This window comes from Larus michahellis, chromosome Z (assembly GCF_964199755.1).
Source record: "Larus michahellis chromosome Z, bLarMic1.1, whole genome shotgun sequence".
Lineage (NCBI taxonomy): Eukaryota > Metazoa > Chordata > Aves > Charadriiformes > Laridae > Larus > Larus michahellis.
In genome coordinates, this window is record NC_133930.1 from 45080209 (window position 1) to 45093855 (window position 13647).

At 55.4% G+C, this 13647-nt stretch overlaps 1 protein-coding gene across 4 annotated transcripts in view; it reads right to left on the reverse strand.

Moving 5' to 3' along the window:
* The window catches only part of PTCH1 (patched 1), a 75451-nt gene extending 62124 nt beyond the window's left edge, over nucleotides 1-13327 (reverse strand). Inside the window, exons 1-2 of one of the 4 annotated variants that reach the window (XR_012584915.1) lie at nucleotides 6448-7294; nucleotides 4576-4768 (exon numbers count right to left, since the gene is read on the reverse strand). Coding sequence is in view for 2 of the 4 variants with exons in the window: in XM_074569988.1 (XP_074426089.1) it covers nucleotides 4576-4768; nucleotides 6448-6654 (400 nt within the window). In the remaining 2 variants the exon portion in view is untranslated. Of the gene's footprint in view, nucleotides 1-4058; nucleotides 4229-4575; nucleotides 4769-6447; nucleotides 7585-12939 lie in introns of those variants that run through there. The other 3 variants (XM_074569989.1, XM_074569988.1, XM_074569990.1) reach the window with 3 other exon arrangements.
* Nucleotides 13328-13647: the final 320 nt, after the last annotated feature.

Genomic DNA, 13647 nt, shown 5'->3' on the forward strand with positions numbered 1-13647 from the left:
AACAAATCCACGAATATCTATTCCTTTACTATTCTTTTTTGTTTCTCCAAAGAATACTAGTGCAAAGTTAACTGATGCCTTAGGCAGAATTTAAGAAAAACTTTCCTCTCCACCTGCACTTGATCTTGCTGGGTTAAGCAAACTGACAATCTATGGAAATCATACTGGTTCCTGTATCACTCACACGCTTTCCTCATTTTCACCTCATTCGTACATTGCACAGGCAGATTAACATGTCTTAAGATGGGTCAGCCACAAATACTAGAGTAACTTGATTTTTGTCCCGTTAGAGTGAAAGGAAACAGTACTACACATAGTTCAAAACTTCACTTGTAAACATTCTGATGCACGGACTCAGTCCTAATTCACTTAAAATTAGAACATGCTCACTCTGTTGCCAGTACCAAACCTACTATGTGGCTACTGAGGCATTTTGTTTTCCCTGCAGGATATTCTATCCCTGCCTGTATCACCCACCCTCTTCCTTCAAACTGGCTTGAGCTTTGTTATCTTTGTGAAGAGGGCTACTTAAAGAGGGAACGGTTTGACTGAGCTACAGCTCGTTCAAAAAGTGCAGAAATCAAGAAAAGGAGGAAAGAACACCATGATCTTCAACCTCCTAAAGAAGGAAAAAGTAATGAAGAAAGTGAGGGGAAAAAAATCCCAAGACACTAGTGACATGAATTATCAAGGTACAAGACTGGACCATCTCTCCCCTTACGAGCTGCTCCAATTAATGCCACTCAAGGCATTGCAGTAGCCAAATTTCAAGCCCCGCTTAACAGAACCTTCTCTGGAACCACAAAACTAACTTCTTTCAGAAGCAGAGGCTGTGAATTTACATGTGTGACTGCTGTTCACACACAGGGTCTTAGAGTGCCTATTAGAGTGGTAGCAAAAAACATGACCAGTTATGGGCATGATTTCTTTTCCATCCACAGTACTTTCTAGTTATGAATGGATGTTTCTAAAAGCACATCTGTGTCCAACAAAATTCAGTCACACAGGAAATCAATGCAAAGCCTTTTTTGTTCTCTCAAGGGCACACGATGTATAAAGATGCTAAACAGTCTCCACAACTCCAGTATGCATGGACACCCACATACAGCAGTTCAACTAAAGCTGAATGGCTGTGGATAACAGGACTGCCATTAAAATGCCAGTCCAGAATTTGTCTGCCCGAGGAACTAAAACAAGCATCCTCCAGTAGCAAGGTACGCACAAGGGCATGACAGATCTGCTGATGGGCTGAGGGGAAACAGGTACATGTCTCAGTCAAAGACGACAATGAGCCAGACTACAAGACAGGAGCACAGATTGAGAGCACACTGTAAGACACATAGTAGTAACTGAAGTGCTCTGAACAGCAGCCAGAGGAAGACTGTGTTTTCAAAAAAAAAAAAAAAAAATTTGAAAAAAGCTACTCTACAACACTTTGTGCCAAGACACAAGCTGAGAGGAAAGCCACTTTGGTATCAGGAGGCTCAGAGAAGGCCAAGAGTGCTGGCACAAATTCTGAAGGAGGAAGACTACTACAGAAAAACTGAAAGAATGCTGTTTTGGAGATCTGTTTTTCTTTTTCTCTCTTTCAAAGTTTGCCTACCAGGTGGGTTTCTAAACTTCTTATGTAAATATTTCAGCCATAATAGCTTCAGGCCCAGACTACTAATCATTTATCTTGGAATGTGCATGGTCTTAAAACTCATTCAAACTTCACTTCACTATTTTTAATTAATTGTGTTACGGTTTTAAAGCAACCATTTACTTCCAGAAACTTCAGTGCTGTATTACGTTCCATGCTTCATGGTATTCAGAAATACGCCACACAAAATCAGTCTCTTTATGTAAATACTGCCAATTTACTCAGCAGTAGTAACTGTAAAAGGCTTCAGCAGCAAATCAAAACTGTTACTTGACATATATTTCAAGTAACCTACCATATTTGGCCAACATTGCCCAGTTCATTCAAACTCTCAGTAAACAAAAGATAAAAAATAAGACCACTATTGAAATAAACAGGGCACTGCTTCTACTAAAAGAAACCTTGATCTAAAGGGTCCCTTAGTAGAATAGCCTCTGTGGAGTGTAGTTTAAAACCTGTGAGGACCAGGTGCACACAAGCACAGAAAAATTAGTTTGGTCACTGCTTTTCACTTTTACATAAGAACGGCAGCATTTTCCATACCATGTCTTTCAATACCTGTTTCATCTCAAATTCTCACTCTGTACTTCTGTCTATAGTGTCACAACAGAAATATGTGATTACTATTTGGTTTGTTTATTTGTTTAACACCCGGGTTCATGAGCAGAACATCTAGAGAACCTCTATCAAGAAAGCACATTCTAGCAGGCTCTTTTATGTACATCATCATGTAGTGCTAAAACAGGAAGACTAGAGGTCAATTTAAATGAAATCCAGAATACTGTATTTCATCTTAATCACCAAGTCTTTTGTTTGCAATCTAGAAACGCAACAGTTTCTAACTGCAAAGTTTTAATACTTTTTTTACATTATTTAACTCTGACGAAAACTAAACTCAATGGATGTGAAATTACATCAGTCAACTCTGTACAACGAGCTCCATTATGAATCCATCTCAGCCACAAAAACCACAGAGATCAATTTCAACTATATTTTATACCAGAGACTTTCTCCCCTCCCCCCTCCATGAAGCAATAATGACATGAGAAGAGGTCAGTGCAGCAACTAACTGGCTATTTTGCAAATCATATTTTTTCCTTGAGAATTGCATTTTTACTGCTAGGACAATCATACAGGCATCGTCAGCAAGTAGATCCTTGGTATTACACGGCCCAAAAAGCTGGTGGCATTAATGGGATGGGATCACCCTTCCAAGTAAGTGAACCCCAGTAATATCAGGATAATAAACTTCAGGGAAGCGTCCTGGATGGAACTATAATCACGTACTATTTACCACACAGACATAGAAAAGCAGAGAAAAAATACATATAAGAAAAAGTTGACAAAAGAAACTTTGCCGCAACAACCTCATAAAGACTTTTAAAAAAAAGAAGTGGGAAAAAAAAGAGTGTTCATAATCATTTGTATTAGTATTTAAAGTACACAGGACCTAGTGACCACCACAGACCCTGAATGCACATCTCTGACTATGGATGGAATCCTGCACTGCCTGTTGGCAGCTGGCAGCAGATCTTGTCATATTTTGGGCTCTTAGAGCAAAAAAAGTTCTTGAACTACACGGACCAAAACAGGTTCAGTCGGTAACACCTTATTTTCGAAAACAGAAAAACCAATACTGCCTAACTGACCCGTGAACCTCATCCTGACCCCAATATGGCTGTCATCTGCCACGATGGAATCTGGTCCTCTATGCTCTAATTCATCCACAGGGCAGGACAGACCACCTTCATAACAGCCGCCAACTTTATTTGCACTCAGCACCAGCTTTTCCACACAGACACATACAGAGAGCGATTTAGCAATGACTATTTATGCAGCCTTCCATATTAACTTTTATAAGCCAAATTCTGCTGCAAGCGACTTTGACATAAACCCAGAGTAACTACTGCAGTCAAGGAACTCTGTTTTCAGCTAACTGGGGAATGTGACGCTAAGTAAACAGTATTTTCCCCCAGGAAAAAAAAAAATAAAGAAAAAGAAAAAACGCCAAAAAACCAACCCCCCCGGCAGCCTGGAGCCGTGCCTCTCCGAGCAGGGTGGCCGCCCCACTCCCCGAGAGACACTCGGGGCCTGTGAGGGGGGCGCCGGCGGCACCGCTCTGCCCACCCCGCACCCCCCCGACCTTTTCCCCCGGGGTGGAGGAGGGGTAGGTGGGTGTCTGCTTCCACAGGCCGCCCGCGAAGCCCCGGCCCCCCGGCACGGCTCCTCTCCAGCACCGAGTCCGCCTGCCGGCGCCTTCGAGCTCGGCCCGGAGGAGGCTCGCCCCGGGCACAGGCCGCTATCGGCGCCCGCGGCCGGCCAGGCCCCGCTTCGCCTCGGCAGACTTTTTTTCCTGTTGCTGTTGTTGCCCTCTCCCTCCTCTTTCCCTCCCCCCCCCCTTTTTTTTTTTTTTTACCTCAACACCAACGCTCCCCCCCACAGTTGAAAGCTGTCCAAAAAACAGGACCACACACACAGGCGCCCGCCCCCTCCCCCCGAGCCGCGGGCGCTCGCACTCTCAAAATGGCGGAGGGGCGCCTCCCGGGCAGCGCCGCCGCCCCCCACCACCCACGGGGACGCGGAGACCCGTCCCCCGCAGCCCTCCCGCACGGAGACGGCAGGCCGAAGGCCGGGGCGGCTGGCGGCGGCCAGGGCCCCGGCGCCCCCCTCCGCGGAGCGCGCGTCCTGCCGCCGAAGCTCCCATTTCCCCCCCACGACCGGCGGAGAAGTGGTAGGCGCCACCCGCGGCCGCGCGCGCCCCGGCCCTAGGCCCGCCGCCCGGCTCGACAACGGCCCGCCCAGCCGCCCCGCCGGCGGCCCAGCCCTCCCCGGAGCGCGGAGCGGGCCCGCCGGGCGAGCGGGCTTTACCCGGCCGGGGAGAAGGAGATGGGGCGGCGGAAACAAAAGAGGCGGGGGGGACACCCCGGACTTACCTTCCACCCACAGCTCCTCCACGTTTGTCTCGAGGTTAGCTGCCCGTAATCCTACAGCGAATGCCCCAAATATGAGAAGGCCGACAACCAAGAACTTCCCGCAGTTTTTCTGAATGTAACAGCCCAGTTTAAACAACAGTCTCTGAAACTTCGCTCGCAGCCACAGCGGTGCTCTCCGGCCCGTCGCCTTCCCCTGCAAGGCAAGAAGAGGTCAGTGGCCAAGGGGCCGCTGCAGGCTGCTGGATGCATGCCTCCTTGCCCAGGGACAGGTGGGGAGAGCCCCCCCCACCCCTACCACCAGCAAGGCCACACATGCCCCTTGGGGCGCCTTCCCACAGAGGGAGAGGCCCCCAAGCTGTCCCACAAGCAAGGCCACTCGTGCCCCTTGGGGCACCTTCCCACGCACAGTGTTCCCAGGAGTGAGGACTGAGCACCCTGGGCAGCTCAGGCAGACATCCCCCCAGCAGGGCGATAGCCCCATGGCCCTGCCAAGTGGCCACCCTCGGGTGCATGCACAGGCAGACAAGAAGTACCGGCTGTTAGCCACCCTCGCCCCAGACCAATGCAAGGGTTGGGGATGATGCCATGGCATCTGAGCCCCGCAGCCCCGCCAGTGCTGCCCACCAGGCTTCTCCTGGCGTTCCGGGCACCACCAGCAGCTCGGGCTGCAAAGCATTCGTGGAGGGAAGACTGGCAGCACCAGGGCAGGAGTAACCACTTCCAATGAACCTCAACAGGCACGAGAAAAAGTCCCTTTTCCTGCTCTCCTCAGACCTCTGGAGGGCTGGGGGGAAGTGGGGGGACACCGGGTGGTGACGGAAAGCTAGTCGGTAGCAGTTTGCTGCCGTTTCCCCCCCCGCTCCCAGACCCTAGCAGGAGTTTGGTGCTGAGGCAGGACCCACGTGGTGAGCAACGCTGTAAGATCAGAGGTAATTCATTTCCATAGAGTTTGGAGACGCTGTGTGATCTGAATTAGGAAGCAGAGCAGCCATCTGTAAGTTACGACAATATTTGTGAACGGAAGAGGGCAGCCACATGGATTTTACCCCCCCACACCACCTCCTCCTTTCCCCCTTCTTTACAAAGCCTAGAAATCCACTCCCTGAAGTGAAACCATCCCTGCAGCAAGGCAGCTTTCCGAGGTTGTTTACTTTGAACATTTTTTTGGCCGGCCGGAGATTGGCGGCCGGGCCCGTCCCTCCGCCCCGCCCGGGCCGGGCCGGGCTTGCGGGGCTCTGCGGCACCTCCAGCCCTTCCCCGCCAACAATACCGTACCCCCGCCGCTCCGCCGGCACCGGCGCGGCACAGCTACGGTGGCAGTTTGTTTGCGGCCCTCGCTTCCCCTGCGACCGCCCGGGGAAGAAAACTGCCGCGGGCTTCCTCTGCTCTGGGGGGACGGCGGACCCCCTCTCCGAGGGCAGTCGCCGTGCCGGCGCTCGGCGGGGAACTCCACAAAAGCACAACTTCTGCCAAGAAAGCGGCCGCCCGCCTTCTCCCGCGTCTCCCGGCCGGGTGCGAGTGTTGCCGAGGGCGCTGCGAGGGGATGGAAAGGCGAGAGGAAGCGGAGGGGGAGCTGGCCGGGGGAAGGCCGGCAGGGAGCCGCCGCTGTCTCGGGAAACTTAGCCGGCGGAGCGCTGCGCTAGTAGGCATCAGGGCAGGCTGCTGCGAGAAAGGAGGGAAGGAGGGCACTCTCTCCCGCACTGAAGAGTCACAGACGTCCCTCTTCTTTTTTCCCAGCATTTTATTGGTGGCCGTTTCATTTCCATCTCCTCCTTCCACCCCCGCGAGAAAACACGCCACCCCCCTCCTCCCCCGCCGAAAACCAGCACTAGCGCGTATCTCTGGAAAAAAGAGTGAGAAGATTGAATGCACCTTTGAGATCTGCTCCAAGGCGAAAGCCGCATCGCAGTAGCTTGGCCGCTGCAGATACTCCCGGTCGGGCGCCGCGGCGCGCCGATTCCCTCCGGTCCTTCGCCGCCTCCCGCCGCCGTTCCTCGCCACCCGGCCGGGGTGGCCGCCGCCGCCGCCGCCCGCGCTGCTGCTGGTCTCCGGCTCCGACGCGTTACCGGGCGAGGCCATGTTGCCGCCGCCGGCGGGACGGGGGAGCTGCCGCTGGCGCTGCCGCGGCGGGGCCCGGGGGCCCGGGGGCGCGGCGGGGCCGCGGGGGGCTGGTGGCGCTGCGGGCCGCGGGCTGCTGCTGCGGGGGCTGCCGCCGCCGCTGCTGGGGCTGGGGCTGGCGGGGCTGCTGCGGCGCGGCCGCCTCACGCGGGGCGCGGGGCGGCGGGTGCCGCCGCGGCCGCTCCGGCCGAGTCGCTCCCCGCGCCTCCCATTGCCACATCGCGCGCGGACCCCGAGCTGCAGGCGGCCGCTCCCCGCGCCCGGCGAGGGCGGGCGGGCGGGCGCGACCCCCGGGCCCCCCCGGCTGCCGCCGCGCTTTCCTCCGCTCCCGTTGAAATCGCCTCCTCCGGCCGCCGCTGCCTCCGAGAAGCCGCTGTCCGCGGCGGGGCTCAGAGACGGCGGCGCGGCGGCGGCGCGGCGGGCCGCGGCGGCTGCTGCTGCTGCTCTGCCTGGCCGCGCTGCACCATCCTGCCTCAGCGCCGGGGTGCTTCCCGCGGGCCGCGGAGCCGGCGGGGCTCGGCTGTCGGCCCCGCCGCGGCGGCGGGCGGGCGGCTGCCTGGCGCTCTCCCCCGGCGTGTGCGCGGCAGCAGCGAGCTGCAGCCCCTGGGCTCAAGAGATGAGATGAAGAAGAAAAAAAGGACTCTCTCCATTTGGATAAAGAGGAGGAGGGGTGGAGGGGGGGGGGGGGAAGTATGAGAGGAGAGAGAGCGAGAGAGGGAGAGGGGGGGAAAAAAAAAAAAAAAAAAGTTGAAAGCCCGCCCCCGGGGCTGTCAGATGGCTTGGGTTTCTGCGAGGCGATTGGCTCGGGGAGGGCAGAAATTACTCAGCAAACATGACTATTATTAGCTGCTTAGCAACAGCTCACCAAAGTAGAGAGACCACCCAGGCCGGCAACCCTTGTGTGTGCATCTCCAGCTTCAGGGGGAGCCTTAAAGAGATCCAGCCTTCTTTGCATGCAATACTTCCATTAAGGAATGCCTTCCCCCCCTTTCTTCTTAGTTTTCTTTTCAAGAAAGTTTTCACCCTCCTTTTTTTTTTTTTCGCCCCCCGTCCGGGACGCTTGCAGACAAATACACGCGCGGAACTTTCTCGCGATCGAAATGCAGAAATATATTTTTCCCTTTTAAAAAAAGAGAGGGAACCGGGGGGAAAGCAGCATTAAACGATTTCTAAAGCCCTTAAAAGAAAATCCGTTTAGAGGCACCTTGGCCTCAAGCTGCAACAAATACTGGGAGGTCCGAGCTGAATTCCCAGGCTTGCAGAAATAATGACAGGGTGGTGGATACTGCAGTAGAAAGTGCCAGATTTTTCTCCTTCTCTCTTTCTTTTTTAACTAAAGAGGAGACTTAGTTCCTTGCAAGAAAACCACTCCATCCAGTTAGAAAAATACAATGAAAACTTAACACTTGAGGGATTTAACGCTGCGCGGTAGCTAGCCTGTTTCAACTTAGGGCTCATTCTTTAACTGAAACCCGAGGAAGGCCAATTTTAATATGTTTTTAGTGTAAAAGTCCACGAAACGCAGCCTGCCTGGCCGCTCTCAACACTTCTTGAACTATACGCGATTGTTTACTTTTTTGGCACCGCTTCTCCCCGTCTCTGTTCATTGAGAATCGGCCATTAATTGCTGCCGTTACAGCTGCGCGCGTTCCCTCCGGCCCCGGGGCTCCGCGCCCCGGCCCCCAGCACCGCTCCCCGCGGAGGCTCCGGGCCCCAGCGGACCTCCGTGCGCGCTGGCGCGGAGGGCCGCGGGAAACCCGCCCCGCCGCTCCGCGCCTGGCCCGGGGAGGCCCTTCGGGGGGGTGCTGCCCCCCAGCAGGGCGGCTGCTGCCCGCCCGTGGCGGAGCGCGGCTGTAAGGCGCGCCCGCTCTGCGTTCATTTGGGGGCGGGGGGAGAAATACAGAGGAAAAAGAGGGGAGTGTGGGGACTCCAGGTGCGAGGGGCAGCCCGGGAGCCCCCTGCCCGCTGCGGTGTCCCGCCCGCCAAGCCCGCGGGCACCGCGCACCTTTCCCTTCTGCCCCGCCACACGTGTGCCCGGAGCAGCGGTCGTGGGCAAAGCCCCCGCGGCCGGGTCGGCGAGCGCCGGCGGCGGGGCCGCCTCAGCCGGGCTGCCAGACACACAGCCCCGGCGCCGGCAGCGGGGGCTGACAGCGCCCCGGGGGGAGCGGGCTGCGCACCGCACCACCCTGCACGGCCTGTGCGGAGGTTCTCTGCGTGAAACTACCTAGAGGCACACACGGACGGGGGCATTCCAGGGTTACAGCTGCCGGTGAGGGGGTCCTTTTTCCTTTCCTCCCCGTCCCACCTAGTTTTTCCCACACTGGGAAACCTGCCTCCATAAAGGCCTGGCCCTGTGCTCTGCACGGGTCTGCCTCCGGGAAAGCTGCTGGGAGCAGCAAGCCGTGGTGCACGCAGACGTAGAAGTGGAGAAGGAAACCTAAAGAGGTTGTTGATGGAGGCTGTTTTCTGTTAGGGGCTGAAACCCGCATCTGGGAGGCAGTTGCCCACCTCCAATTCAAGTTTCTGCTTGGGAAAGTGACTGTCCATCTTGCTAGGAGCTGATGTGCCACTGCTCCTGCTCCCTTTCAACCTTACCGGGTCTGATGAGGTGGCAGGGCTGGGGGATGGCGAAAGAAGGGGTGGGTGGAGAGGCGTTTTGGTTCAGCCTCCCAGCAGGCTCCAAAAACAGGGAAGAGTGTTCCTTCAAGCACCTTGAGCCCCCAGAGCTGCCCTGCCTGCCTCCTGCCTGCTCGGCTTCAACACAATAGCCCAGCGCCCATCAGTCCTTGCTCCTAGTTCCAAAACTCAGTCTGAAAACTCAAATTTAACAAGCGCTATCCTAATCCCGCCTCTCTCTCTGTGGTCTGGAGGGATTTTTTTTTTTTTTAAGCATACACAAGAGATGAATTACTGCAGGGATCTAATTGGCCTTGTTTCTGAATATTTTTTTTTCCTTAAGGAAGAAGTGTCAGTGTAAAAGTCTCCACTTGGGTGGTCAGAGCAGTGTCTGCCCCCAGTTTGCCTCATAGCTGATGCCTGCATGCGACATTCCTGGTGATAATGTTGTTCCTAATCAATCTGCCCTTATTTACATTTGTAAGCACTGCTGGCTGTGATATGCATGCCCTGTGTGTGCAACTGCTCCTCCACACCAAGGACTTTTTTCCATCTTCAGCCACTCTCAGGGATCCCACAGATTTCTTATCCCAGACTTGCTCTATGATGAAGGCCTGGGAAGGTGTCTCCTTGCGTAAAGTGTCTGCAGTCTGCAACCTTTTATACCTGGTCCTCCCGACTCCTGCAAAGCCAGGGCTGCTGTACAAGAATCTCAGGGTCTGGGCCATAGCGGCTTCATTTTGTAATGCTCTGACACTTACTTAGGTCACCTTTGTGCTCGTAACCCTGAATACCGCAGAGCTTCATACTTCCTGCAGCCAGATGAGGGATCAAATCCAATAGAGGTTAACAATCGCTAACAGGTATTTACACTGTTTTTACTTTAACACATTTTTTTGGGTTGCTCATCGCCTGTGGACACACCAGCAAGAGCACTGCACTGCTAGAGCATCTCATCACCTTAATAAATGACACAGAAATAAAGTGACAGCACTTTGGCTTCCTTTTGTATGGGCTACAAGAGAGCTGACCATGGCAGAAGAAGGACTTGTGGGAAAATAGCCCGATTTTGACTATCCCCTCAAATTTTTGCCTCTCACACACGTTTTCATTGGGCTAGGGTCTACCTGGGCCCCAAGCTCCACACGCAGGCCTGACACTGGCTTTGGCATCAGACAAGGCCACAGGGCAGCGACTTCTAATGGGTTTCGCAGGGCAGCCTGAGCTTCTGCGCTTCCACTGGCAGCGTCCCGCCGGCGGGCGGGCGGGCGGGGGCTGCAGCCCGGGGAGCCGCTCCGCAGGGCAGCGCCACCGCGCAGCGCCCGCGCCTGGGGAAGGAGGCGGCGGAGGCACCGAGCTAGCGCACTCCCCCTCCTCAGCCCTGGAAGAAAGGGAACTGCTCGAGCCAACTTGTCAAAATAATGCGGCTAATTACCCCTGATCTCCTTTAATGGAAAGCTGCTCTGCACGCCACAAAGGAGCAAATGAGGGATCTACAGCACCAACCCAGGAGCGCTGGCATTTTCTTCCGCGGAGGGCTGCGGGGAAATGTGCCTTCGGAGGAGCCTCCGAGGCTTCTGTGCTCCTGCCGCGCAGCAGCGGACTCCCAGGGGGGAAGCAGAGCGACCGGGGAGCTGCAGAGGACAGCGGCGGGAGCAGCAGCCTTCTCCCTCCGAAAGCTGGAAGGACATCCCAGCTCTCGCAGACCCTGTCACATTCGGCGAGGGGCTTTAGCGCTATAAACCCAAGTCGTCTTCAAAACAGATTCTTTTCCTGGAAAAATGCCCTGCCACTTGCAGGACTTTAATGTGCATAGAGAGGGGAAAGTTATACAGAACAGTTTTTAGCCAGTCCGGACAACACCAGGTCTGTGTAAAGATATAGCTCAAGTCTTACATTTGGCAGAAAGCAGAGCATTCATTTTCATGATCTCTGCCATCGGGTCTTGCAGAAAAAAAAGCTGAGCGACACGATCTCTTTGACCCACTGCTGGAGCAACAAATTTATTAGAGATATAGGCGTGAGAAATGAAAAGGAAGTAAAACAATTCAGGTTCATTGTATGTCTTTCTTTCATACTGCTAATCCGGTTTACACATCACGCCTACATGTCTCAATAGGGCTTTATACACTGTGGCAAAGGCAGAACAAAATAAAAGGTGTGTGTGTGTGTGAGTGCGTGCGTGTGTGTGCATGTGTGCGTGAAATAAGGATAAAAACAGAGAAGTCCAAGACATTTTAATTCAGAGTGGTCTCCCAGTTTTATATCTGCCGGCTTTTGAAAGCAAATAGATTTTAAAGGATTCCTCCTCCTCCCCCTCCCTCCTCCGCCCTGACATTTCTCAACAATACTACCTCCTGTCCAGATACAGTGTTGGATTATAATCCAAACACACAATGACCCTAATAGCCCTAACCAGAAATTAGATACACCTATCAGACTGGTGCCGAAACATTGTGAGACCCTCTGACCAGAACTAGTAAATGCTATCTGGTTAGGAGCTGGCAGATACCCACCTTGGCTCCAACGTTTCTTTTAAAACCACGCAACAACAGCAGACGTCTCCCCCATTCCCCTCCCCACTTTTGCCGGCCTCCCCCTCCCCCCGATCTACCTCCCACACTGGGGCTAAGGTGGCGGCCAGGGGGAGATCTGTCATGGAGCATCCTCTGGCCTCCAGTCCCTGGGAGCAGTGGGACAACATGCACAAGACTGAAGACAGCAGTGCTGTACCAGTCCCGATGATGTCAGGTACCAACCGCATACAGAGTCCAATACTGGAGCTGGAGGTGAAGCCACAATTCAACTTAACCTAAGGCACACCACGTATTTCACTGTTGTGGTTAGGGAGTGACTGTCCCTCCTTTTCCATACAGCTACATGCTTTCAGCAGCTTCCACTGACCGTGGGCATTCATGCTGAGATGCAAAGACAGGGAAAGGGCTCCTCAGTGCACCTCGTTTAAGAAGCCCTATTTAGCTTTCCCGAGGAGAAAGACGATGCAAACTGCATCTTCCCCGCGGCCCCTGTCCTACAGGGGGAGCCTGGCCCGAGAGGGGTTTCTGCTCCCCGCACGGCAGGTTGTTTGGACCGCAGCGCACGCAGGTGCCGACATGCTGAGTCCGGGGACCCCTTTGCCGTCCTCTGCGGGACTGCACGGAGTCATCGCAGGAGCGACTTCCCATCAGCGGCGGGTCCCCCCCGCACCTTCCCACCGCCGCCTCCGAGCCACAGCATCGCCAAGGCGCGGGCAGCCGGCCGGGCGAGGGGCAGAGCAGCCTCCGGCCCCGGGGGAGCCCCAACGCCCCCTGCCCCCGCCGGCCCCTGCCCGGCCGTGCCCCGCGGCGCCGGCCGCCCCGGCGGGCGACAACCGCAGCCCCGGACCACCGGCACGGCGGAGGCCCCGGGCCCGCGGCGTAGCCCCGTTCCTCGGCGGCTGGAGGGAGGCTTCCCCGCCTTTCCCCCCCCGTCGCCAGCCCCGGGCCCCCTTCGCCAGCGGCCCCGGCGGGGACCCGCGCAGCCCCTCCAACACTGCCCCGGCCCCCGGCTCCTGCCCGGGCCTTGCCCGCCGGGTCCCGCCGCCCCCGCCCCGCTGCCGCTCCGCCGTGGCCCCCCGGGGCCTGCACGTACCATCGCTGCCCTTGCCGGAGCCGCTCCTGGGGAGCCGTGCTGGAGGGCTGGGTGCGCCCTCATTGACTGGCGCTGGCGGCTTTAATGAGACATCAGCGTTTGCTTCCTCTGTCCTTCTGTTTTCTCTTTTTCTCTTTTTCTTTCTTCCTTTCTTCCTTTCCTTCTTTCTTTCTTTCCTTCTTTCTTCCTCCTTTTAGTTCCTTCCTTCCTTCCTTCCTTCTTCCCTTCCTTCCTTCCTTCCCTCCCTCTCCCTGTCTCTTTTCCTTCTCCTCCTCCTCCTTTTTTTTTTTCTTTTACCCCAAAGGAACTGAAAGTGTAAAAAAATAACCCTCCTAGGTTGCAGGCATTCTGCAGAGTGCTGGAAAGCCTCACAATTACATGCCTGTTTCTATTAAGCAGCTCCATCGTCCTCCATGTGGGTGGTCTGGCTCTCAATAGGCAGGACCTGTCAGGGTCACGTGACGAACCCGCAAACGTTACCCCTTTACAATAAACTTCGGGGGGTGGGGTTGGTGGGGGAAACAAAAATCAAAAAAGCGAAGGAAGGGAAAGCCCTGTGCCACCGTTTCGCACCCCGGCCCCGGCCCCGAGGCTCCCCCCGCGGCGCAGCAGAGAGCTGGGCTCTCCTTCAGCCTCTCCCTTCCCTCCCGTCTCCCACCTTGGCTTTCAAGAGGAGGCAAGAGTGTAAAAGGTGCCAGGTGGCGGACG